Below are 26,850 nucleotides of genomic sequence, written 5' to 3' on the forward strand. Positions count from 1 at the left end.
TCGTGCATGGGCAGAACTGGAGATGGCGAGGGGAACCGGCTGGTAAAAACATAGGGCTGGTTCTAGAAGGACCTCAGGCGTGGGCTATGATGGCGACCAGGCAGTTAGGGGCTACGCACAGGTCGGCAGGAGGATGGGCACAGCGCCATGTGCTTCTGCAACACGACTGGTCAGTTGCTCGTGCTGCCATCCATCCCAGAGGCACTGACTTCCGCCAGAGAGAGCGTCTACTGTGCAGTTCATGCGACCAAGACCCAGCCCACCCCGCCCCATCCACGACCGAACTCACAGACCGGCCTGTGTGCGAGGCAGGCCGTTCTGCCGCATGAACCTCGGGTAATGGAGCCAACTCCAAGGCCTCACTGAGCTGGTCGGTTTGGGTGAAGTCACAGAGAAAGGGACTGAACTGCGTTCTGGTCACAGATGGCCACTCTGAGCAAAATGTCACTCATCATTTAGACCTGCACGCTCTTTCTCGGCAGCAACTGGACACCCACCGGTAAGAACGCGCACAGGCACCTGCACCAGGAAAAGGGTGTCTTTGTAGCCGTGGCCCTGCTACAAGCTCCCAGCCTCTGTGGGAGCATTTAAGCCTTATTCAAGTGCACTGCTCTCTGGGATTAAAGATAAAACGGAAGAGAAGTGCATTCACTGGGCATTCCACTGAGAGCAGCGTGGGGAGGGGAAGCTGGCACAGCCCTGAACCTCTCTGTCCCCTCCGTCCCTCCGCCCTGGAGAGGACAGTGTGGGACGGAGAAGGGGCCAAGGTGTGGCAGGCCACACGGTCCCAGGGCTCCTGAAAGTCTGGGAACTTACGCTCCGCGGATCCACGCGAGCCCTTCCCCTCACGATGTGGGAGAACCCACTGTATTTGGACAAAAAAGTGCACGTGCTGTTATTTCAGATGGCCAGGTAATTAAATCCACCTCAAAGGTTATCTTAGATTTGCACGGAGGGACCTGACTGTCACCGTGACAACCAGGCTGCGACTGCGCACAAAGCGCACAGCTTCACGAGACGTGTGCCTGGAGGCACGCCTCCTCCCAGGTAGGGGCACCGCGGCCAGGACGATGGCCAGGAGTGACAGCCCCACACATGTGGCTGCGAGGGAGGTGCCTGCAGCAAAGACGGCATGTATCACAAATTTAAAACATGCCACTGCTGGGAGCCCGTATCACAGGGAGATCATGCCCCCAAAGCGGCATCATGAAATGAAGTTCCAGAAACACCAGGACTAATGGCAAACCGGCCACTCCGGACTACGTGGCAGGCCTAGGTCTTACTCAGGTTTTCTTCGTCTTCTAGATCCATGGCGAAAGGCTGTGGGGGGTTTCTTGACTGGCGGAGACTGTTTCTGTCTGAAAGACAGCAAGAAAGTCACACTTAGTGCGTCCATCACACGAGCACCATGGGGTGAGGCTCCTCTGCAGAAACGACACCAATGCAGCTGCACACAGAAAAGAGACGCAGGAAGCAAGGACAGTCCATCTGCTGCCGGGACAGGATGAGCAGGTGCCCCCGCCTGTTGGCACGGTTCCCCACAGGACCCCCGTGGGCTCTGCCACAGGCAGGGGTGGCCTTGATTCCAGGGCCGGGGCCCTGGCGAGCCCCAAACCAGGGAGAAAGGTGACAGTGTTCACGTCTTCAGTCTCTCCCATGCGAGGGCCTGGAGACCGCACAACCCCAGACAGCCACAGAGCCCAGACAGGACTCCAGCCGCCTGCCACTGGGTCTCTGCTCTGGCAGACTTCCGGTCTGGGTCACAAAATAAAGCTGCAAAGAAAAAGAAGGGCCCACGGCATTTCACTTCATTATTCCACTTTCCTCTGGAGTCACATCTCACACAGATGAATCTAAAATGCATGGAATTGTTAAAATCTCATCGAACTTGTTAGCCAAGAATAACATTACTTTATTAGCAGGAGAAGTAAATAACAGGAAATCCTCAAAGAACAATTACTCCAATGATCTAATTCTTAACAAACTTAATTAAGAGTTTCCTCTTCCTAAATACTATGGCTATACTTTGCAAAATTTTACTAGTACACAATCTATAATTAATGATCCCATCAAATTGTAATTGATGAAAAAGACGACTTGCAAATTTGTAGCCACAAGTTGCTTTGTATACAAATAAAATTGATATTACAAATCACAAAGGCAAATTCATCGTTTTTTAGAAGATGGTGACTAAAATGTGCTAAAGCATGCACATATCATAAACATCTCCCATACATCAAACGTCTAAAATATATACAGTTTTCATGACAACCATTTGTTAATAGTGTTGAATCTCACTGCATATCTGGTAAATTTGTTGCTAAAAGTTCAACGAGTTTCTATTTAGAATCTGTTATTCAAGAGAGTGTTCCAGATAGTTTTAAAAGCATTATTACTTTATATTCATTAATTATATAAAGATACGTTTTCTGGAAACCTGTTCTGTGTACAGCACAGCGCGGACATGGCAAGGACTGGAAATGAATCAGACAGATCCTGCGATGGAGAAATTCAAACACAAATGCCATCTGGAGAGCTGACTGTAACCAGGAATGCTTGTTTATCATTGCAGGTGTGGAGCTAGGACTTACCTTCAGTCACACTGAAGTACTGAGGTACTGAGGGATGACACGGCAACACCTGGCATTCACTATTACAACATGACCCGGGTGGGGAAGCAGGTGGCGCCCGGCTGAAACGGAAGGTCCGCGGCTAGTCACCGCTCGGGCCAGCTGGCGGGCAGGTGGGTTTGGTATGCAATGCTGTGTGTGCATGTGCTTTACAGTTTCATTTACTGAATGTTTGTGTTTATTTACTGATTTTTAGAGAGAGGGGAAGGGAGGGAGAAAGAGAGAGAGAGAGAACATGGAAGAAAGAGGGGAACATCGATCGGTCGCCTCTGGTACGTGCCCTGACCAGGGACTAAACCTGCAACCCAAGCTTGTGCCCGGACTGGGAATCGAACCGGTGACCTTTCAGTTTGTGGGAAGAGGCCTAACCCACTGAGCCACACCGGTCAGGGCCCATCATGGAAAATTTTAATGAGGAGCGATTTCCTTGAGGTCTAGAGTGGGAGGTAAGACGTGGCAGGGCTGCAAGACCACTGCGCGCCCTCGGCAAGGTGCTCCGAGGGCCTCGGGGCTGCGGGGCAGGTCAGAAGCGGGCACGTGGAGGTGACGACTGGAGGAGAGGGTGACCGGACACACCGTGAAGACAGGAGAACGGGCGGGGTAGGGGGTGCATGGAACCTGGAGGCTGCATGAGAAACCCCATCACGAGCACTTTGAGGAAACCCAAACTGTCAATTCGGGAAACAACGCACAACCGTTCTGATGGCTCCGCTGTTATTCGCTGAGCCCTGGCCCCGCCCGAAACGGGCTGCAGGGACTCGCGCAGCGGGAGAGTGGTGCACACGTCCTCCCCCCTCCCCCCCGCCCCCCCGTCAGTACAGCTGAAGACCCTGACACCACGTGTAGAGGTGAAAGGAGGAGGGCAGACCTGTGGGACCCGAGGGATGGCACGGCATGGGTCCCCTGGTCTCCTTTCTGTGTCATGACCCCAGACTTGGAGCTGAAGGAGCCAGCAGCCTGGAAACATCAATGGGCACAAACCAAAACACCCCAACAAATGCTGCTCTCTCTGGCAAGGGACCGGGAGAGGTCCCTCCTGCAGGAGGACAGGAAGCAACAGAGCAATCCCACCCCAGCCAGACCCCACCCTTCCACCCAGCAAGGATGAGAGGGAAGCCTGGATTCCCCTTCCCTCCCACCCTACAAGGCAGCATGGGAGAGAACACACAGGGGGCTGGACTTCCACCCCCACCTGTATCACGGCAGCGAGGTGCCCTTTCCAGCTGTGCTGGGGCATCAGAGGAGGCCCAGTGGAGTTAGGACGGTCCCACACCCCACCCCACCCCACCCAGCAGTGTCAGCGGAGCCATGGAGGGGCAGCAGAGGCCTGAGGTGGCCTCTCCCCCACCCCTAACAGAGCAGCATGAGTGAAAATCATCTAACACAAAGGCTATAAAGTAAGATATAGTCTTGTAATATAACATATACAAGGTTTCAACTGAAAATCATACCAACAGCCAGGAAGATCTCAAACTGAATGAAAAAAGGCAAATGACAGACGCCGACCCAGAGGCCTGGTCAGGACTGTCTGGGAGGGTTTCGAGCGGCCATCAGGAAGAGGCGGGAGGGCCCACTGTACCTGACGGCCATGCGCACTAGGCAGCGCTTGTCACTGAGACAGCGGTGTTGCGAGGGACACACAAAGGAGCACGCAGAGCAGACAGAGCCCAGGGGCAGGCCCACAGGTGCCCTCTGCGGGCAGTGCAGAGAAACGGGGCAGCTGGCAGCAGATGGTGCTGCAGCCACCGGGCAGCTGAGTCTCACACGGGCTCCAACCTGCACCTGAGATGGGCCAAGGGCGCGGGTGCGCCATGTGCACGATGAAACCTGCAGGGGACTCACGCGAGGAAACCCAGGGGCCAGGGGCTCGGCCCGGCTTGCCCAGGCACAGGAGACGCCGAAAGCGCAATCCACAGTCTAAATCGGCTTTGCTGGTGAATTGGACCTCATCGAAATCAGGCATCTTCGCTCTGCTCAAGACCCTGCTAAGGCGATGAAAAGACAAGCTACCGACTGAGGGAGAAAATAGCTGAAAACCACACATTCCACAAATGGAACACACAAGGAATTCCCAAAACTCAACAGCAAGGCAAAGGATCCAACCAGAAAAGGGGCATAAGACACGAGGAGACATTGCACTGAGGAGGACACTCGGGTGGATGGAAGAAAAGCCCGTGAGAGTGGTCAGTGTCGTTAGCCGGCAGGGAAACAGGACTCACAGCCCCGTGAGACACCACTGCACCCCACGAGCAGCCGAAGCAAGAAATGTGATGACCCCGAATGCCGGCGAGGGCGCAGAGAAACTGGGTCCCTCCCGTGCTGCCGGTGGGGATGTAAGTGGTGAGGCCCCTCTGGAAAGTCTGGGAGTTTCTTGAAAACTGAACAGGGGCGTTTATCCCAGAGAAATGAAGACTTAAGTTCACATAAAAAACGTGCACAAATGTTCACAGCAACGTCATTCACAACAGCCCCAACCTGGAAACAACCCAGGCACCCAGCAACAGGCGAGTGGTTGGACGCCCCGCAGCACCTCCACGTGGAGGGAGGAACTCAACGCGGCTGAAAAAGGACTGGACTACGGACACTTGCAGCCACTGGGGTGAATCTCCATAGAAGAGGCCGCAGGAAACAAGCCAGTCTGGAAGTCACCTACTGCATGGTGCACTTATATACACGACATTCTTGAAACGAGGTAAGTAGAAGTGGAGAGCAGATCAGGGGCTGCAGGTATTGGGAGGGTAAGGGGGTGGCTCCAAAAGCACGGAAGAGCGACCCAGGTGCGCGATGGAACGTTCTGGACCCCGACTGTATCCGGGTCAGCGTCCTGACTGTGACACTGCGCTGTGTCAGGCAAACATGGTTCTCTCCGTATCATTTCTCACGGCTACGCGAGGACGACATGACCTCCAAGTAGAAAGTGTAATTAGACGCAGGCAGCAGGCACGAATACGCGACGGTGCGTCAGTGAGGGTGTGCCGAGGGGGCTGGCCTGCCTGGAGGTCGGGGACGAGGGGGAACACGCTGCCCGTGACAATGACAGTCAGTCTGAGCCACGGGAGGGGCCCGGCCCTCACGCAGCTCCCCTAATTTGCAGGGCGCCCTGTTTTCCTGCTCTTACATATTAAAGTTCTTAAAAAGGACACGGAAATGTCTCGCAGTGGGAAACGATCAGACCCCACGGAGCGGCGGGCGGGCCGCGTGCAGGGAGAATGGAGGCCCCAAGGCTCCTGCTGGAGGGGGTGGGGCGGCATTCCCACCTCCCACAAATGCCAACTCTCGCCCCAAAGGTTATGAGACAAAGCGAAACAGCAAGTGCACGCACTTCAGAGCATTTCACACAACTGCTCCGCTCTCCTTCTGAAAGCACCGCTTGCAGCCTGAACTATAAACACGTCAGAATTAAAACGCCATCAGAAACCCCACACGGAACAAGATTCCAGGAATGACCAATTAAAGAGAAGCTTTGTTTGGTAGCGATATTCAAACCGTTTCTCCACTGTTCAGCGTGCTCGTAAAGCAGGGAGAAGGCGGCTGAACTTGGGAGGCAGCCAAGTGCGAAAAAAGCCATCACACTTGGCATCAGAAGACCTGGGGTCGATGTTTAACTTGGTTGCAGCACCAGTTCCAACCTTTCTTTTCCTAATAGAACTGAACAAGCGGATTCTAAGTTTTGCTCGGAAGAACAGACGGGTGTGCGTGTTTGGGAAAAGCTCGGGATGAAAGGAGCGAGGAGGCGGGGCCAGCGGTCCCACGGAGCCCACGGGCCCTGACGCCCAGACAGTGCGCGGCCCCGAGGCCCCAGAGCAAGGACGCGAAGGCCCAACCTGGATCGCAGCATGTTCGGAACCACACGGTTCGGATGAGGGTGGCCTCCCAGGCCAGCGACACCGGGAGGCACCTGTGACGAGCCGGACGGGGGATGTGGGACCACAAGGAGGACAACGAGGCTGGTCCACGGTGTCACTGGGGAGCGGTGACACTCACTCCCCAGTGTCACTCATGAGTGTCACTTCGGTTCTCCCCAGGTCATTTTTCACCTAACGGGATGCACTGGCGATGCTTTTTTTCATTAAGTGGGTGGTGGATACCTGTTATCTGCTGCATTATTCTTTATACCTTTGTAGGTGTTTATGTTGTAAAGCGAAGTATACAAATTAAGACAAAGGTCGTGTTCCCCGACTTCCGGCTGTGCTCCTGAGGTCTGTGGAAGAGGAGCTGCACCCCGCCCCACCTCTGCCCTCTCCTTCCCTTCCCTTAGTGAGAAAAGATGTTCTGGACTAAAACATAAAGAATGTGAATTATTTATAGTAAGATGCATCTGAACTTGAATGTCTGTTGTGCTGGTGGAAAGCACTATCTTTAGGAATTCACTAAAAACTTACACATTAAAAAATGTTTAAGACACACAGTAACCTTGATTAATATTACTAGTAATTCCTACTAGATTTAATCCATGTTAGTCTCAAAAAGTGGTTTCGAGAAACATTTTACATATTTTCATAATTGTTACAGGTTTTATCTTTAATAGCCAACACTGCAAATTTTTAAAAAGTGGCCTTAAACGGAGACAACTCCTGTTGATTCTGTAGTATAAATCAAGCACCATGCTGAAGGCTAGATCAACCCTGTAGCTACAGCAAAACGCTGAGTGACGAGGCGATTATTTATTCAGCAAAGGCAACTGACGTATAGAATCCTTACATTATTTGAAGGAAACTAATCCAATTCAGTATCATGTAAACAAATCATGAGTAAAGCGTTCACAGCTATCAATTTATTATATTTTACGACGAAATAGTTTCTTTCCAAGGAAACCATCTGAGTAACGGCTGTTCAGCTCACTCACCCATCGGAGATTTGTGCACGAGCCGGAGCAGACTGCGCACAGCAAACGAGGTGCAGGTGTGTGCGTTACTTTCAAGCAAACATGTTTCTTCTAGCGAAATGCAACACAGGACAATTAAAATAAGCATAGCTACTGACCAGAAACTCCTGAAACTAATAAGCAATTGTAGCAAGACTGCAGAATGCAAGGTCAGTATAAGGAAGTCCATTGCTTTCCTATATAAGAGCAGTGAACAAGTGGGCTTTGAAAGAAAAGTGCAAGACTGCTTACATGACCACCCCCAAAATTAAATGCTTAGACAGAAATCAAACAAGGTAAGTAAAGACCTAGGTGAGGAAAACTGCAAAACTCTGACGAGAGAAAGGAAAGAAGCCCTAAATGAGCGTAGTGACAGTCCATGTTCACGGACAGGAAGACTCAGCGTCGCCGAGATGTCAGTTCTCCCCAAGCTGGTCTACGGACCCACTGCCGCCTCCATCCAAGTCCCAGCCAGCGACTCTGGGGCTGCTGACGAGCAGATTCTAAAGCACCTGAAAGGTGGAGACCAGAAGAGCGGGGGCGACATCTGTGAAAGTCACCTGCTAAGTACTGGTGAGCACTGACTCCTGAGGAAGCGGAAGCAGTGTCTCCCCAGCAGCCACGACGATTCTCTCACGTGGGTGATGAATGCCTTGCTGCAATTCACCTGAGCCTGTGGCCCACAGGCCGGCTGCTGTCGGGATGGCAGACGGGGGCTGGGGCCACAGTCCTGGAGGAGCCCACTTGAGTTTCTAGCTATGTGGCACTGGGCGCGGTTCTCGAGGGCCCCGAGCCACGCTTCCATAAGTAACACGCACGTCGCAGGGGCCGGGGGACCTGCAGGGCTGTGGGGGTGGGCGAGCCCCTGCACACGGCAAGTGCCCCCGAGCACCGGCTGCCGGCGTGACCACAGCGCGGAGCAGGGCCAGCACGGGCAGCCGCACGCTTCTCGACGCCCCTCGTCACCTGTGGCTGTTCCTGATAAATCAGAACTCTAGACTCAGCGGACGGAGGGACAGGAAGCAGAAACTGACCGAAACACCAGAAGGTGTGGCCGCAGGAAGCAAAAGCAGGCTCACTGATTCTCCCCAGTTGTTTGCAGCCTCGGCCCCACAGCAGATATTAGAAACCTTGCTATTCATAATCTCGGGAGGATTGAAGCAATTCTTAGAGAAGTACACTTTCAAAGTCATGTTTCAGCTTGTTGTCATCCCCTCCCCGGTGCCCACGGCTGGTGGGCTCCGCACCGGACAACACGAGGACCAGGAGCGGGATGGACGATGACCCAGAGCCCCGTCTGCGGACCCACACACGGTGGGGAAGGCCAAGCCGAGCACGTCCTCTCCAGGCAGAACGCCCGCCGGGACCGAGAGACCAGGTGGCAGGCAAAGTGCCCTTACTTCCGATAAAAGCCCACAACACTGGGCGCTCCAGCCACAGCCAGGAGGATGTTGAGTGACACTCCAGACGCATGGAATCTAGCATCTTCCGCATGTGTCTAATTAACTACTCTGAGCACCAAACGGAACTGAGCTATCGGGAATGTTCACAAAGCGTGCTCAGCACGTCACACACACAGACACACACACACACACACAGACACAGACACGCACACGAGGCAACTGGAAGGTGTGCAGCCCGGGCTGGACACGCCGTGAGAGGCACAGATTCGGACAAAATAGTGAACAGACTGAAACAGCAACAGAGAGTGAAATCAACACAAACAGCAACTCCTTTGGGTTAAAACAACCGTCAGAACCGGCCCGGTGCCCGAGCCCCCACCCTTCGCTCCCGCCTCCTCGCTCTGCCCCCGTGGGAACCCGTGGGAATGACGCGGCTCTCACAGTGGAAGGGAGCCCCCCGCCCAGGACGATGTCTTCGCCCCACTCTGACCCAGTCCACTGGGTGGAGGACCACGCGTCCCCCTGCACATCTCAGGGGCTCTGGATGCCCCCCGTGTCGGAAGGCAGCACCTTCTAGAAGAGCCTGACCCCGGGCACCCGGCGACCTCCTCGTGCCCCGTCTATCTGAATGTGAGCCTGTTTCTTTCGTCGACCTTTCAACAGCCGACTACAGTCACAGCAGATAGTATCCGACTTCAAAAAATGGTAGACGCATGTGAACAAAATTGCCAAAAAAAGAAATGCAAATAGGCTTTAATAAGCTCCCTGCCTAGTAAGCACAGAGAGGCGTCCGCTGTCAGACTGACAGAGCAGAGTCGCAGGTCTGGAAGCGACGGGGGTTTGTCCCCCCATGGGAGGCGCTGTGCTCCTCCTGCTGTGGGAGGCACTGCTTCCGGGCCTGGCTGGGACCTCCTGCAAACCGGCGGGGTGGGGGGGGTGGGCGGTGTTCCTTCCCACCTCCCCGCCACTGGGCGGTGTGGGCCACCGCAGGGAGACTCCAGGACAAAAGACCTGGGTCCCTGAGTGAGCACAAGAGCCTGCTGTGTCAGAGCACTGGGCTTGCTTCTTAGTCACCGCCCGTCCTGTCCCGTCCCCTCCCTCTCCCCGTGTGTGTGTGCACGTGTGTGCGCTCACACATAAACCCACACGTGTGTACACGCTCTCTCCTCTTGCTGCACCTCCTGCCCCGGCACAGCAGGCTGGGCGACACCCGCCTTCAGAACCAGACCCAGATTTGCTTGCCCTTTCCACTGTCGACCTAGAAGGCTCTGCCTCCCCCTGGGACACACCTCCAGCTGAGGGAGTGTGTCCCAGGGAGCAGGGTCCTCGCCGGTGCTGTGAAACCGCCCAACCTGGGCCTTCTGCCCATAGCCTGCTGTTTCCAGGGGGCTGGGGGAGGCCAGCAACTTCCCTGACTCGTGCTCCTCCTGACAGACAGGGCGTCCTCCATCCCTGCCCAAGACTGGGAAGACCCCTCGCCCCGATGTGCACAGCACAGACGCAACGCTGCATCTCCACAACCTCAACACACAGCTCCATCCGCTCATCCCTCTCCTGGGACTGCAGGGGGCCTCTTCCAGAGCGAATCCCAAGTCTGAAAGCTGAGGCTGCCCCTTTGCCATGGCAATCCCATCCCCACCCCGATCCTGTGCACGCCCCAACCCTGGGTGCCGGCACACAGAAAGCTCCAGCGGGTACTTTTTGGATGATTGGACGGATGGACGAATGCTGGATGGGCAGACGGGCGAATGGGGGGGTGTGAATACATGGATGGGTAGGTGGATGGGTGGAGAGATGCACGACATCCATCCTATACGTCTGGCGTGTGACCAGGCACTGCACCTCACAAGGAGGCCCTCTCTCGGCAACGGGAGACCAGGGAGAACGCTGGCACGACAGCCGCCGGCTCCCTCGGGTGCTGCCTGCGCCGGCCCACAGCCAGCCGCACCTCCTCACTCTCTAAGGAGCGGACAGCACGCCACCTTTGGGGCACGCCGTCCTCCAGCAGCGTGCAGAGGCAGCGGACCCCCGGGGGTCGCCATGGCTACAGAGGGTCCCCCACCACGTTCACTTCCCCATCCTGGAAACTGGGAGGTCCCGGCCTCAGACTGCAGCCCAGTGCAGAGCTGGTGCCCAGAAGACGGTGGTCTTCACAGGGTACACAGAATGCCTGGGCACCGCAAGGGGTGTTACCCTACTTGAGACAGAGTTCCCTATGAGAACGCCCTTGATGTGAAGACACAGGACCTCGGTCACACCACAGTGGCGGGGGCAGAGCGCCTCTGCATGTTACCCACCACTCTAAAAGCAACAGTGCCCACGTGGAGGGGTGGGCAGCTGCCCCCGGGCAGGCTGGACCAGGGAAGGCGGCTGTGTGGGGTCTAGGCCTCCCTGGCAGTGTGACCTGGCCCCCCCTGCCGGCCCACCTCGGGTCTCGGCCGGCAGTATCTGCCAGGGCAGCACTATCGGCTGACTGGGGGTCCGGCCAGTGCTTGCCTTGTACATTATCCTCTGTCACAACTGTAACTTTCTGATGACTTGGCTGACCCACCTGAGTCCCACCCACAGTCCACAGAGAATGGCCCGCCCCGTGGAAGGGGGCACTGCGTGGATAACTCAGGGGTGAGGAAAGTCCCCGACAACCTACTGTCGCAGAGGCCCACAGGGGCCCGTCGCTGCGCTGGCCCCAGCACGTGAGAGCGGTGGGAAGGCTCACACCGCGCCGGGCTGCGAAAAGCTCAGAACACAGGACGTGCAGCCCCTGGCAGTCACACAGTTAAAAGACGACATTTCACATCCTGTGAATGTTTGCTGAGCTGGTACAGACAGGACGGCCAGTCGTCATAAAAACTCACTTTTATCAGTTGTGAAGGCACTTTTGCTAAGCACACAGTACACATAAGAACAGGCACTGGCAGACAACGATGTTCTGTTTAAGAAGTCACACTAGACTCCCGCTCTCAGGAGTGTCCCGTGAACGTGACCTTCACTGCACGGGCTCAACTGCTGCATCCTGTAACACTCTCAGTCTGCCAAGATGTCACAAACACGCAACCTGCTTGGGAAAGGCTTACTTACGGAAGCAGCAATTTTCAACCTTTTTCATCTCATGGCACACAGGGTGATTACTAAAAGTCTGTAGCACACCAAAAGTATGTATTTTTCCTATCTGACAAAAAACAGGCATAACTGAGAATCATTCACACTGGGTGGCTATTGCTGTGTGGGCTCCTGTCATTTTCCTACTTGACACTCGAAGGGAAAGGAGGTCCGTGCCCCCTGACTACACAGCTGGGCACCCCCGGGTGCCACAGCACAGCGGTGACAACCCGCCTACGACCCGCCGCTCCGGAGCGCGGGGAGTATTTTCGGTCTGTCGACAGGGGAGCGACGTGAACCACTTGAATTACAGTAAGTTCCAAAAGGATGGTGACGGAGTTTTCCCTGTAACGCTCAATGTTTGCTCCCACATAAACACTCCGTGATGAGGGATCGACTAAAAAAAATGGTGGCTGTTCTAAATTTAGGGTATTCGATCAAAACTTCTGGCAGTTTTGCTTTTGCCTTTGTCTTACTGCTGCTGCTTGCCTTAGTGGTGCCTTGCGTTCTGATGCCTGACTGAGGAACCAAGCCCATCCACGCTGCTGCAGCCGGAGACGGGAGTGGGAGCTGAATCCCAGAGGCTGCCGTCAAAGTTGCAGGAAGACCCGTGCAGCGGGGCGGGGGAGGGCTGGGCCCCAACTCCCACGTCCCCTCCAGAGGCACCCTTCGCCCTCCGCCCATGGCGAGCATGGTGCCCATCAAGGTCCAGGGGTCGTGGTGCTGCCCCCACTCCCAGACACGGGTCCCACCTGGCACCGGCCTCTCTGTTATATTGAGCAAGACGCTGTTTTCCTGAGATTGCTGGCTCTGAGACGGGTTTCTCTGCAGGACGCCGCACTGCAAACTGGGGCTCAGGTTACTCCCCGAGGGCTGCCAGTCTCCTGCCGCGGACCACGCCGAGGGTGCTGTCGCAGTGACGGACTGTCCGGTCCCCTCAGGCGGCGGGTATGTGACACCCTCGAACGAGGCTCCCCCCCACCCTGCACCCAGAACGGTGTCTGGGAGTTACTGCTTTCTACACAAACACGGCGGCTCACAGCCCCTTTTAAAGCAACAATTCACAACCCCCACCCCCCAAAACCAGGAGTTTGTAATTTTTACGGTCATGGACAACTTGTGAGTCTTGTGTTAAGAAAATGTAAATGACTTTGATGTCTTCAAACATCAAGTGGAATTAAAAGTCTGAAGTCACCTGACGTGTTGAATACAAAGCATTTGCCGCCTGTGTTTTTAGAAGGAAAATATTTTAACAACGGTTGCCACAGTCTCATTTCCTTCAGCAGGAGGAGTCTTTTTGACGTTAGAAAAGTCATTCGTGAACAGCGGCAGCCGAGGGCGAACCGTTATAAAGCAAAGCCACAAACTTTTACAGTTTCCCAGACATCTTTCTAACATATACTTTAAAGTTTGAAGCTAAAACGATTTGTGTACATGTTTATAGACACGTTCTTAACTCTGCCTAAGATTTAAGCCAGCCCCTGTCTAAACTCTGGACGATGCCCACAGAAGAGAAGCACTTCCAAGGGAAAACACGAAGCCGACCGGCAGCAACACCCCTCACAAAGCTGCAGCCCCACCGACGCGCGCTTGCGCCGCACCTGAGGTCCAACACTTCACAGCTCAGAACAAAAGCAAACGCGTCACCTCTCCTCTCCGAGCGCTTCTTGCGCCTCCTCTTGTACCGGCGTCCCATGACGCTGAAGAAGGTCCCCGTGGAGAGAAAGTCCCGGTGGCGAGCGAGGCCATCCAGCCGAGCCGCCGCCAGCCGCCAGCCCGAGCTCATTCCGTGCCCCTCTCCGGTGACTCGCCTCAGCAGCTCCGCCGCCGCCGAAGCGACAGCAACGGCCAGCCCCCTGCCGGCACGTGGGGGCCGCTCCTCCGGGGCCGCAGCCACAGCCGGGGCTCATTCATCAGCCACAGAATCAGGGCGCTGGCAACAACACCACGGCGACTTCCAGCACACCGCCCAGAGCGACATGTGACAGTTAACCCTTCAGGGCCGTCCTGGGCACAACGCCGGGAGTCGTAGGGAGGGAAGACGTGCTGGGGCTGCGTTCCAGGGAAACAGGAGTCTCCCGAGTCCTGTCTGAGTAAGAAGCCCCCCTGGTCTTTACGAGACACAGTGCCTGAAAAGCTGATGTGGGAGTGTCGGTGCGAGGGCACCGTCCACCAAGCAACCGGCAGTGGCCACGGCTGCGGCACCCCGTGCAGCGGCCAGCCAGCGCCCAGAGGCACCGCTGAGAGCGAGGGCACCGATGAGGACTCCCACGGACCTGTGCCCACCCGCCCCCTGCCCTGGATCGCCTCCACCCACCTTTGTCCCCAGGAGCCAGTCCCGCTGCCGGCCCTTCACTACAGCACAGGATGTGGCCCCCACCACACACTGAGCTCTGCGGGGAGGCAGACCTGGCCCCTTCACACTGGGGGGTGACAGCGCAGCTAGTGGGACCAGCCAGCAGCAGGGCCCACACGCCACACACACTCACACTCACACGTGCATGCACATGCACACACGCACACCCATGAACACACACACATGCTCACACATGCATACTCACTCATGCACACACCTTGCGGCACCTGGCACCTGCAGCTTGGGCTCCGGCACTGAGGCACAGCACAGCCCATGGTCCTCACACCCTGTGGCCCAGACAGATGCTCTCCCTTTGGACCGGGGGTCAGACGAGTATTTCAGACTTTGTAGCCGTGTGTCTGTATTGCTTACAGATTCAACAAGGCTGGCGTGGCCTTGGGTGGAGAGGGGAGACAAGCTTCTGGCAAAGGTTGCCACTATGTCCAGATGGATTCCTTCAGGAAGCAAAAAAATGCCTTCTTTCTTATAGCATCTGAGCTTGTGACCTGGGCCCAGGGGTGACGGTGACACTCCGCAGTGCTGGGGCAGACCTGTGCTGTGAGCCCTGCAGACCACCCCATGAAGCCCCAGGTGGTCAGCCCTGGGGAGACAGAGCCCTGGACTACACTCGGGGAAGAGGGGGAGGCAGAGGCAGGACACAGTGGAGCCCTGAATCAGGCTCCTAAAAGACACCGCAGGGACCCGGGGGCAGGACAAAGAAATAGAGGCCTAAAGGGGGGAGGGGAGCAGGCACACAGCCCCGGGATGTCAGGGCCAGGCAGGCAGTGCAGGACCAACAGCATAGGTGGGCGGAGCTCCACCCCCCCCCCCCCCCCCCGCCACCCCCCCCGCCCCGTGGCCCTGGGCTGCACCCCGCCCCTTCTACTGCTGCTGTGCTCACGCTGTGCCCCCAGAGGCGTGGCCTGTGGTATCCACGGCACCCCATTTTGGTAAAAGCAGCACTTGAACAACATCAAATAACGCCTTCTCTCTGCCTTCTGACATACCATGCTTTCCAGTATGTCCTCAACAGAGGATTTCAAAGGCAACCACAGGGATCAGAACCAGGAAACCACAAAGGAGACTGTTGAAAAGGAAAACATAAATGTTCCCACTTATTTCAAATAAGAAACAAGAAAACCTGTTTTAGAATACAGTCACTCATTGCATTTAACATCTGTGTCTGGGGATTTCCATGGTTTCTTATTACTTATTCCCTTGCCATGCACTAGAGCAAGGCACGTCCCTGATCGTGAACGTGGCCGCGCACTGCGCCTAACCAGGCAGGAGACAGAGGGGGTGCGGGGAGCTGAGCTCCACAGCGGCAGCGGGGGAGCTGGCTCGCTGAGAAGGGTCAGGGTCTCTGGCCTCGAGGAGACACGGGCTGGAGCATGCCGCCAGCGAGACTGGTCCCAGGGGCTCCTAATGGGACGAACCAAGGAAGAAACAGCGTGAGGAACGGGGCCAGGACTCCCAGGGCGCTCCTCTCCAGGAGAAAGAGTTGTACTGCCAGAGTCCCGTGCAGCCCAGAGCCAAACAAACAAGGATTTAAAGAAAGGGTAGATGTGGAAAAGCAGTCTGGGCTCCGGGTTCTTTATGGTGAAATGATTCTAGGGAAATAATGCTTAAAGAAGTCAGAGAAAAAATAAGGAACATCCCCCAGCTGCTGGGGACACTCACATTTCTGAAAAAAATAAATAAATAAATAAATAAATAAATAAATAAAAATAAAATAAACCTCTCTGGTCTCTCTGCGTGCAAGTTTCACGTGGGTTTGGTTCCCCCAGGAAGCTGAGCTCGGTCTCTGCCCGCCATCTGGGAAGAGGTGGCGAGGAGGCCAGGCCACTCCCAGGGGCTGGCTGTGCTCTCTGCGCCCCTGGCCCCACGGGGACAGCCCTGGGTGAGGCCACCACCAGCCAGGACTGAGTTGCTGCGGTGACTCACAGCTTCCCTATCTGCTTTCTCGAAATGGGAAGATTATAATTCCTCCACCTCCTTCATAACCCTGACCTAAAAGGAACAGAACACCTGACATCTGAACAGAACACAAGACATACCACAGTTGATAACCAGTGTATTCATAACAAGGAAAATCTCCAAAGTGCACGTAAACCTGGTAAGTCGAGCAGCAGCAAGGATGGCTGCCCGGACGACCCCAGGGCTCCCACCGCGCGGGTGGGAAGTCAGCCAGGCCGGTGTGGGAGCAGCAGCAGGAGCAGGAGCAGGAGCAGGCCCGTGGCACAACCAACAACACCTGATCGTGTGCAGGAACCCGCCCGAGGAGATGCTTGCTGCTTGGCGTGAAAACACACTTCACGGGAGATGCTGTCGACCAGAAGTAACCTGGGGGTCACAGCCGATGTTGCAGAAGACACAACGGCAGGTCTTCACGACAGGAGGCCCTCTGCTGGGTCGTCTGCCGGCGGGTGTCTGTCCTGGGTGACGTGCCCCGTGTCACCGGTGGAGGCGGCTGTACCAGCTGTGCCTCCTGAGAGTCTGGGTTGTCTACTTGGCCTCCACTCATCACAGCCAGATTGTATTAATTATATTTTCCTTTTCTTGGTGCTCTGTCATCTGGGGGCCTTGCAGGCCTGGAGAGGCGGCGCCTCCCAGGCTGGCCACTCTTGGGGACGGCAGAGGGCCCAGCCAGCAGTGGGTCGGGGTCCCCTCCTCATCAACCTCTCATGCACCATGCCCACGTGCCCCCTGCCCTGAACCGGCCCGGGCCCAGCACCAGGCGCTGAGAGGCCACTTTTACTGCTCAAAGACCGCCAGAATCACTCAAACTGGCCAGTCCTGAGCTTTCACGCTGCTCTGCTTTTCCCGTGGGAGCCCCAGTGAATGCCTCTCGTCCAGGCCTTCCCCTCGCTCCTTCCTGCCTCCTGACCACGGCCGGTGCTCCCTGTGTGGTGTCACGGGCCCCTCCTGCAGGGACACGCAAGCGATCACGTCTTCTTCCAGTGGCCTCGGCCTCTCCCTGGGGCCCCTCAGGCACCTCCATTAGAGCGACGGTGCCTGGGGCACCGAGGAGGGTGCCGTACGGATCTGAAGCCCTGCCGGGTCCGAGGAGGCCAAGTCTCCTCTGGTTCCTGGTAACTGAAGGCACGTAACCGTCGGCACGCAGAGACGGGCTTGTGTCTGACTTCGCTGCGCAGTCCTCCCCGGCGTGTGCGCTTATCTTAGTGGGTTCGACAAAAGCATGCCCGTTACACCTACTTCGCTTCCATCTCACTAAGGGGTCATTTCTTCTCTTCCTCATCAGGGGACACAGCCCGATGCACAGTAGGTCTCCCAAACATAGTATAGCCCGTCTTTCTTGCAGGACGAGGCTGGCTCGCACACGGTGGACCGCAGACAGCCCCGCCGCAGCAGTGACGGCACAGAGAGTGGCCAGCGCCGGAGCACTGTCCTAACCTGCGTCCACTGTCGTCTTCCCCTCCCCCTCCCCCGGCCTCGCTTCCACCTCCCGGACTATTTCGGAGACACGCAAAAATAGACCGCCGGCATTCGGGATCCGGGAACGTCGAGAAGCACGCAGCAGAACGGCAAAGATTCGACACGGCGGCTCTGGTTTCTAGGGCCATTTACACTGACAGTCTATCATTGAAAAAAATACTTTGCCGCTCTTTTCCCCCACTTTAGAAGTATATCAATTTCCGACTTCAGCTGTCATGCCTCTGCAAGTTAATAACTACCGAGTTCTAGGAGAGTGTCATAAATAGCCACATGCCATTTAGCATCTGACAATCCTGGTATCTAATTAATTTTATTTTTATCTATGTCCTCAGAGTAAAGGCTCCAAAATTTAATGCTCCTAGAATATTAATTTAGGATAAAAGCCTTTATTAAAAACTATTTTTCCACTCTCACCAGAAGAAAAAAAAAGTTTATTCCATTAAAATTCTAACCTCTCTAAATGAATCAGTTATTCATTAACTATTTACATGTAATCAACACATGGGAAATAGTAACACTGTCTAATTTAATGTTACAGTAGCCCAGCCCTGGCCGGGTGGCTCAGTTGGTTGTCGTGTGGTCCCATGCACCCAAAGCTTGCGCGTTCAATCCCCAGTCAGGGCATACACTAGGTTGCGGGTTCGAGCCCTGGCTGCGGTACATATGGGGAAAGGGGACAACCAGTCGATGATTTTCTCTTTCATCAATGTCTCTTTCTCTCCCCAAATCAATACACATATCTTCTGGTGAGGATTAAAACGAATAATAAAATAAAGCCCCCCAGAAGTGTGTGTTAATAAGACACGCAGCAAACATTCATTCATCCACCTGACGGCGAGCGAGCCCCGCCCCACTGCGAGGGCCCGGGGTGCGTCGGTGAGCACAGGGCAGTGAGGTCCCTTTGCAGGAGGCCCTGCTCTAACGAGGATGCGGAGGACGACCCTCAGTGTGTCTGAGCAACGAAAGGACCTGGGCGCGTGTCTGAGGAGGTGAGGCCGCAGGGGGAGAGCCTGGGGCAGGAGGCGGTGGCAGTGGGCTTTGCGTTTTGAGGGGAGCCATGAGGGGACCAGACGAAGGCGGCGAGGTGGCAGCTCAGACACCGGGAAGAGCGTTCTTAGAGCACAGAAGGGCCGAGACCCTGAGTGGCGCCCAGCAGCCCCAGGAACAGCTGGGAGGCCAGCATGGCGAAGGAAGGGTAGGAAGGGTAGGCAGGGCGCCTGTGAGGGAGCAGCCACGGGGGCACAGTGTGTGCTGTGAGTTTACGGAGTGACCCGCCAATCACGACACGTGCACTGCTTCCTCAGACGTCACCAAGTCCCAGCAGGGGGACGCCGAGATGGCTGCACAAGTGGCAGCCCGGTCACAGCCACTGCTGGTCTTAGAGCGGTCGGGTAAGTCTCCGTGAGCGGGGCCTCGGGGTGCACCCCCGGACGGCTGTGCCGCGGGGCCCTGAGGACAGCCAGTGGTAACCAGCACAGACCCAGGGCAGGGGCTCCTGGTGGAACGTGGCTCTGCCTCCCGCTGGCCGGGGTCCTGGAGAAAGTTCCCACCCTCACGGCCCCTGACTCCTCATCTGTACAACACGGTGGTGGTCACGGCACACACCCCAGGCTTGTGGGGCCGAGTTGAGCGAGGACGCAGTAGCCACCCGGCCTCCAGCTGTGGTCACAGCATCAGCTCCACCACTCGCCGCCGTGAAGGTGAGCCCGGCAGCTAGAGGGGCTGGGGGCTTGTCCAAGGTCCCGCCCTGGGGGAGCGGCAGAACGTGGCAGATCCGGGACCCTCCCGGTCCTCCCTCTCCTGCGAGGCCGCCCGACGGGTACGCAGCTACTCAAGGGCGCGTTTTTTCGTACGTTAGGACTCCTCACAAGTTTTAAAGTCAAACTAACATACGCGTATTTCTTTAAATGAGCACGTTTCTGTTTTTCACATTAAAATGATTTCAAATAGACAGGCTAGGTCTAGTTTTCAGTCCACTTGCGACGTTTCTCCACTCGAGATCATGGATTCGACTGGGCTTCTTTCATTCTTTTAAGGTGTCTCTACCAAGGAATTCTGGATTGCAGGCAGAACCTACATTTCCCAAATAGGTATAACAGGTGTTGGATTGAAGGGGAAAAAAAGGGGGACAAAAGGCTCTTAATTTGAAGGCCCCATAATTAGTTCCAATAGCCTGAGGTGACCTGAAGTGAGAAAGCAGTCACAGGCTGTGGCAGACAGGTGGCTCAGGTGGCCGGCAGACACCTATGGTGGCCACTGGTAGCTCAGGGGGCCCACAGATGGCTCAGGGGGCCCACAGATGGCTCAGGGGGCCCACAGATGGCTGAGGGGCCCACTGATGGCTGAGGGGGCCCACAGATGGCTGAGGGGGCCCACTGATGGCTGAGGGGCCCACAGATGGCTCAGGGGGGCCTGCAGCTGGCTCAGGGGCCCACAGATGGCTCAGGGGCATGCAGATGGCTCAGGGGCATGCAGATGGCTCAGGGGCCCACACACAGATGGCTGAGGAGCCCACAGATAGCTGAGGGGGTCCCGCAGCTGGCTCAGGGGCATGCAGATGGATACTGGCAGCAAAGGACAACTCAGATCTGTGAGGCCTGGGGCTACACGGGGAGAGCTCTGGTTCCTACTAACAGACTGGGGGGAATCCGGAAAGACACTATTAAAAGTCTGACCATAATAAGGGAGACAGATCATAATGGGGGAAAAAAAGCCTGAACGTACATTTCAAACTGAACTAAATTGATAGCCACAGTTTAAATGGGTACTTCTTTCAGGATTAATTTTGAATCGTCCTTTAAAGACAATGTTTACTACAACTGGTTATTAAAAACAAAACAGAACATAAACCTTTTCAAATGTAAAGTAAAACCAGCTAGTCCTTCAAAGATGACAAAGTAGTCTTGCTCATTCCAGAGCAGGAAACCTTTGGGTGACTTCTTCTACTGTAAATAATCCCGGGGGGGTTTAATGGAAAATGTGCAGATTAAAGAAACGGCACAAACACACGTCTGTGCAGGGGTGTGCAAACAGGGCAGACACACATCTGTACAGGGGCGTGCAAACAGGGCAGACACACGTCTGTACAGGGGTGTGCAAACAGGGCAGACACACGTCTGTACAGAGGCATGAAAACAGGGCACAGACACACGTCTGTACAGGGGCGTGCAAATAGGGCACAGACACATGTCTGTACAGGGGTGTGCAAATAGGGCAGACACATGTCTGTACAGGGGTGTGCAAACAGGGCAGACACACGTCTGTACAGGGTGTGCAAGCAGGGCAGACACACGTCTGTACAGGGGCGTGCAAACAGGACAAGACGGGCGGTTGGGTCCGAACAAAAACTGAAACGAGACCGACTGGAGAAAAGGGCAAACCGACAGGAATCGGGGACGACCCGGCCAGACCGCCCTGGTGGGGACGAGGCACTGCGTGGGTCTAAAGGTCAGAACACTCCAACGGGGGGGAAACAGAAGAAACTCCCCCAAATCAAGGTCTGAATGTGCCACCTACCAGACCCTTGTGTGCACCAAAAAGGGGACAAAAAGCATGAAAACGCAGTTTGCTCAGCAGTATCACCAAAATGCACAAGTACAGAATCCCAAGGGCATCCAGACTAAAGCATGACTGGGGAGTTGGAGTCTGGCCGGGGGACAGCACGGACCATGGCCGAGCTCTAAGAGAAGCAGAGTGTGGCTACCAGCCGGGTTCCCACGGGCTGCTCTGCAGCTGCGAGGAGGGTGTTCCCACCCCCGCCACGAAGCGCAGGGGCCTGGTGCGCCACGTCCCATCTCCACGGACCCAAGTGTAACAGCGTGAGCCTCCCCACTCCCAGATCTCTATCCCCCAAACCGCCCAGAGCCTGGGGGAGGGGCCGGAATAGGGGACAAGCACCCTGAGGCTCCGGGGCGAGCTGGGCACTGCCCTGGGCCAGCCCGGCCAAGGGGGGTCTGTGTCAGGTCCCTCGCGTGCTCTGGCCAGAGAAACCTACACTGGCTGTGGCCTCCCTTCCCTCTAAAACGCCAGCCTCCGGGGACCTGGCGGGCAGAATCTGGGCAAAGACTTTCAGCCCCTGGCTTACGTCGTGCGTCTTGGCAGCTGCCTGGCCGGCCGCAACCGCCTAGGACCCCGTCCCCACACTGCTGCTCAGTCAGGCTGAGGAGACGGGTGGGGAGGGGAGCAGAAGACCACAGCAGGACTGTGGTTCAAAGCCAGTGAGGGGTGACAGAGGCAGGGTGAGAGTTCGTGGAAGACAGATTCTAAAACTTCAACATTGATATCATTCCTTTGCTTTATACTGGCAACGAAGGCCAAACACACACATATACAAATTTTGGCTAATTTGCAAGCTGTACACTTAAAATTGGCAACCTCATTATCCACTAATTAAAACTGGCAATCTGCCATTGGCATATTTATAACTTCACAGTACAGGCGATTTGCCTTTTATCTTAATCATTTCTTATTTGAAGTGGTCAGCTGAAATAGTAGAACCGTAAAATGTTACATGTAAACTGTATAAGCAAAAGTAATAACTTTGTCCCTTTACTTGAATTTTTGGGGGACACAGGTGCCAGGTGCGCAGTTCCACGACACACCTGCTGCGCACCACGCCGCGTGTTCGCCCGCCCGAGTCAAAGCAGTAATTTCCGAAAAACTGGAACAGATGTACGAATCGTTCCTTTCAATTCCATAATGCAGTCGGCCCCCTCCAGAGACTCAATCTATTATAATTAAATTTAGAAATTATTTGATAAAATTTCATTCACAAATGAGCTCACTCACGGAACTGAACCAGCTGCCAGTGTTCCGCGCACCGTCTGACAGGCCCTTTACAATGGGGAAAATACAGCCAGCGAGCAAGAGCTGGCTGAGGGGACCTGGTGTCTGGGCTCTCAGAGGACGGGCTTTTTCCCCTTAGAGCTGCCTCCTCATCCTCCCAACGCGGTCCCACAGCACCACCTACTGTCTGAAGTCGTCGCTTGCGTGCCCCGAAGACAGGCTCTCCCCACAGCACACACAACGCCCCAGCACGTCAACATCAGGCAGGCCACTCTGGACGCGGGCCAGGACACGTGCATGAGCAAGAGGGCCACTCTGGGATGAAACAGACGTGCGCTAACAGCACACATCTGGCAGAATACATGAACCTGTACACTAGAAAAGGGCGAGTTTTACTGCGTGTAAATTATACCACAAAAAAAAATCCAGCTTGAAAAACAAAAACCCCAGAAAAAAAACTATGAGCAAGCCACAGCCTCAATGTGAAATGAACTAGACCCACACAGAGGTCTCAAGGAAAATGAAGGAACGTATATTCCAGAAGTTGGAGGAAAAAGCTGCAAAGGGCTGGGGAGGAAGTAGAGAGAGCAGGTGGTCCTCGCCCAGTGGGAAAACAGAGGCCCAGCACTAATGTTCATGGACACGAGCTAACTCGGTTCACGCTCGTTGTCACCGTGGTCGCCGTCACTGCATCGACGAGGAGACCGTTCAGCTGGCCCAGGACACGGTGCTCACGGGGGGGGCAGGCCTGCAGCCACTCTCCCCCTCTGCTCCACCGCCCAGGCAACGCGAGGACGCAGGAGAAGGTAAGACTGACCCAGAAGGCATGATCCCATGACAGTGAAAATCAAATGTGGGTGACGACCCTGGGCCATCGAGGGTGCTGACAGGGAAAGCAGGCTGACGGGCTCCTTTGCCCGCAGAGACGCCCTGGTATGGGACACGGAGGAGGAACTACGGTCCCATGCGTTTCCCCTGGTTCTGTGACGAGCAACGCTTACTGATCACGACAGGAACCCAGACGCCGCTCGTGGGTCTGAAACTGATTGAACTCTGGGTACAGACTAAAATGAAATGTCTTACTTTGATCACGTGAAAAGGAGCAGCAAAACAACCCTGACGGAAGCTGAACAGTGAGGAGGGAGAAGAGGAGACGAGCACGGTGGGGCGAGTGCACCCAGGTGTCCGGGGGCAGGGAGCCAGGAGATGCCTGAGGTCCCGGGAACGAGGACAGGTAAGCAGCACGCACAGTCCTGAGAGAGCCAGCAGAGGAACGAGGCTGGCTGACCCAGGGACCCTCCTCCTTTGTGACGACAGCTGGATGCCCAACACAGTTCTGGCCAATGAGAGGTAAGTAAATACATAATGGAGGCTTCTTGAATGCTCCAATAAAAAGAACAAACATGGGCTGCGCTGTCTGTTCCTTCCCAGTTGTTCCTGCCTTGAATGGAGATGTGATGACTGGAGCTGTGGCAGCAACACTGCAACCATGAGGGAATGGTTAAGAGAACTGCGGAGACACTGGCCCAGACTCCTAACGTGGTTGTGCTCTAACTCAACACTAGTAAAAATCTACTTTTTGCATTACCTAAAATGAAACAAATATATAAATCCCTGATTGTTTAAAACATGACTGACTGTAGGTCACATTTTCCATTGCTTTCGGCCAAAAGCACTCCTAACACAGGAGCAGATGCGAGGAAAGGAGAAGTATAAATGAGCTAAAAATCCTCCTCTATCTAACTGAAAGTCAACAGATAATGTCCAAAACTTAGGAATCAAAAAGTACATTATTTGGAAACCGACACCAACTCCTCCCTTCCTTGGTGAGGCAGAGCATCCCCATTTCCCGTCACCTCACAACCAGTCCTGGCCGCACGGCTAAAGGCGGGTCCACCGGGATGAAAACGGAAGTGTCCCTCGACAGCCCCTGGGAACCTTCTCAAGAACAGCACGCCCGTGGCTTTGTGGTACTTTCTCCGGCGCACGTCCCAGCTGTGCGTAAGTTCATACGTCGCGGGTGGAATACCAGGGCAGAGGGAGTGCGGGGCCCTCACACGAGAATGCCGCTGCAGCCCCATCTGCTGAGAAGACAGAGCAGACACCACCGTGAGGGGCAGCCTCTTCTCTCCCCTGCGCTGTGCCTCTGATCTCCGCAGCCGGTCCCAGCACGGACCAATCCAGAAACACGAACAGCCGCATCCCTTGAAAACCAATCAGAGAGGCTTCTAAGGGAGGGGAGGGCTCTGGACCATTGCTTTTTACCAAAGGCCCTTCTAAAGTATGGGATTTGTCTGACTTTGAAGGTGTCACTTTGATAAAAACTAAAATAAAACACAGGTCTGGTCTCTCCCCTCACCCCCACCTGCACCCACCCAAGGCCCCTCCCTGCCACGCCCCCTCCTACAGTCACAGCCCCTCCCAGGACCAGCGGGCTACTGCAGCCCCTCCTGCCCCATGCTCACCTCCCCATGAGACCACCTGGATGACACGGGCTCGCCTTTCAAACTGGGTTCCACCTCAACCCACGAAGTTTGCTGCAGCTGCCTCCAGAACAGGCCGCCTGTCTCTCCACTGCTGTCACAGCACAAGCAGACACCACAAGCCTGAGCCCACCAGACTGTCCACGTTGAGGCCAAAGACCACTTCTGCCTGGGAAGTGCCAGTGGAAGAAAAGACCCCTGCCCCTTCCTCTAGAGCTTCAAGAACGTGGATCTCCCATCACAATGAGGAGGGGGCACATCGAATGCTTGCGCCCACACCTGCAGGTCGTGTGGCTGTGCAGCCAGGCAGGTGCGCCTGCAGACACCGTACCACCATACACATCTGCTGGGCACGGCTGGGCTGGCTTGATGGGGTGGTCAGGGCAATCTTCCAGAACTCTCTATTGCACACCAGGAGCACAGGAACCATCCACAAGAGGGCACCACTGTGTTTCCACAAACCCCTTCTGCAGAGGAAGCCTTTGGAGAAACTGAAAAGCAGCAAGGGCGGGAGGATGCCGGACTTTCCTGCATCCACAAACCCCTCTCTTTGTTTCTCACACATCAGTCTGAAGGTTTCTGCACCTATTATCTTATTTTCAGTCAAGACCAGACACAAAACAGCTAGAAGAAAATTACCAACGGACTCCTAAGAACAACACATGCGTGGTTTTCGCTTGACACTTCAAAGGCAATTGAGTTGTGATGCTCCCTGCTGTTCCGCGTCTCTACTGGCTTCCCCCAGCCTATGGCCTCCAGCAGGTGGCTCTGTGTCCCCAAAGCCCTTGAACCTGCTGCTGCCTGCAGGGTCGGAGGAGAGCAGGCAGGCCAGGCCCTCATCACGGTGCGGTGACCCCTCCTGGGTCCTCGCTCCAATGCCTCCCCCTTGGAGAACACCTGCCCTTCCTTCCCCTGTCTTTCTCATGGGTGACACCATCCCGTGGTGACAGCTGGACTGTCCTCTGCCCCACCAGTTGTTCTGTCTACCTGGTCCTGAGGCCTGGTCATTGCCTGCCACAGGCGCTCAGCATGCGTGTCGGACAAAGCAAAGGGCAGGTTCAGGGCGCTGCACAGGCCTTTCCTGCCCGTTGCGACAGGCCCCTCGGACTGCAGTTCCCAGCGAGACGAACGCCAAAGCTCTGAACACACTTCGGCAGACACACCTCCATCTACCTGCACCTTCCCACGTCACCTTCCCTGCATCAGCGTGTCTGCAGCCCACCTGGGACATGCCCCTGTCTCAGCGTGGGCACAGGCCCCGAGCTAGGCAAGAAGAGTGTTTAGGGCCCCCACACTTGAAAGACAGGTGCCCCCCGTATACACAGAACACACCAGGAGACTGTGAACCCTGCTTCAAGGTCCCCACGTGGGCACCACACAGGGCAGACGAAAGGGGGCCAGAGCAGGACCGCCGGGACCCTGGTGCTGACCTCCCTGCAGAGAGCCCTCCGCCTGCCGTCCCCCCCACAGCCCTGCCGGTAGCGCGGAGCCAGGAGCAGACATGACTCGTACGTCGTCACTGCAGCCCTCGCCTGTGCTCTCTCAGCGTGCACTCCAGGTGCTGCTGCTGCGGCCTGATCACTTTCTCTGTGGCTGTGAGGACAGCTCATTCGTGCAGAAGAGTATAAACACTTCATTCCTCTGGTGCACACGTACACTGTGTAAAAGTGCCTGCTCCTCCACATGACTCATTCGCTCACCCCGAGGCCTGCTGCATGCAGGTGGTTGCAACCTCACTGCATGCAGCAGCACCAGGCTCCGCGTCCCCTTCAGA

At 55.6% G+C, this 26,850-nt stretch overlaps 1 protein-coding gene across 4 annotated transcripts in view; it reads right to left on the reverse strand.

Annotated features, from left to right (window-relative positions):
- The window catches only part of ADARB1 (adenosine deaminase RNA specific B1), a 103,520-nt gene that overhangs the window by 30,746 nt on the left and 45,924 nt on the right, over positions 1–26,850 (reverse strand). For all 4 annotated transcript variants that reach the window (XM_045852450.1, XM_045852451.1, XM_045852452.1 and 1 more), the window contains exon 3: positions 1,284–1,358. In XM_045852450.1, the coding sequence (XP_045708406.1) occupies positions 1,284–1,311 (28 nt within the window). In that variant the 5' untranslated portion in view covers positions 1,312–1,358. The remainder of the gene's footprint in view (positions 1–1,283; positions 1,359–26,850) is intronic.

This window comes from Phyllostomus hastatus, unplaced genomic scaffold, assembly GCF_019186645.2.
Source record: "Phyllostomus hastatus isolate PE091 unplaced genomic scaffold, TTU_PhHast_1.1 phas_contig_948, whole genome shotgun sequence".
Lineage (NCBI taxonomy): Eukaryota > Metazoa > Chordata > Mammalia > Chiroptera > Phyllostomidae > Phyllostomus > Phyllostomus hastatus.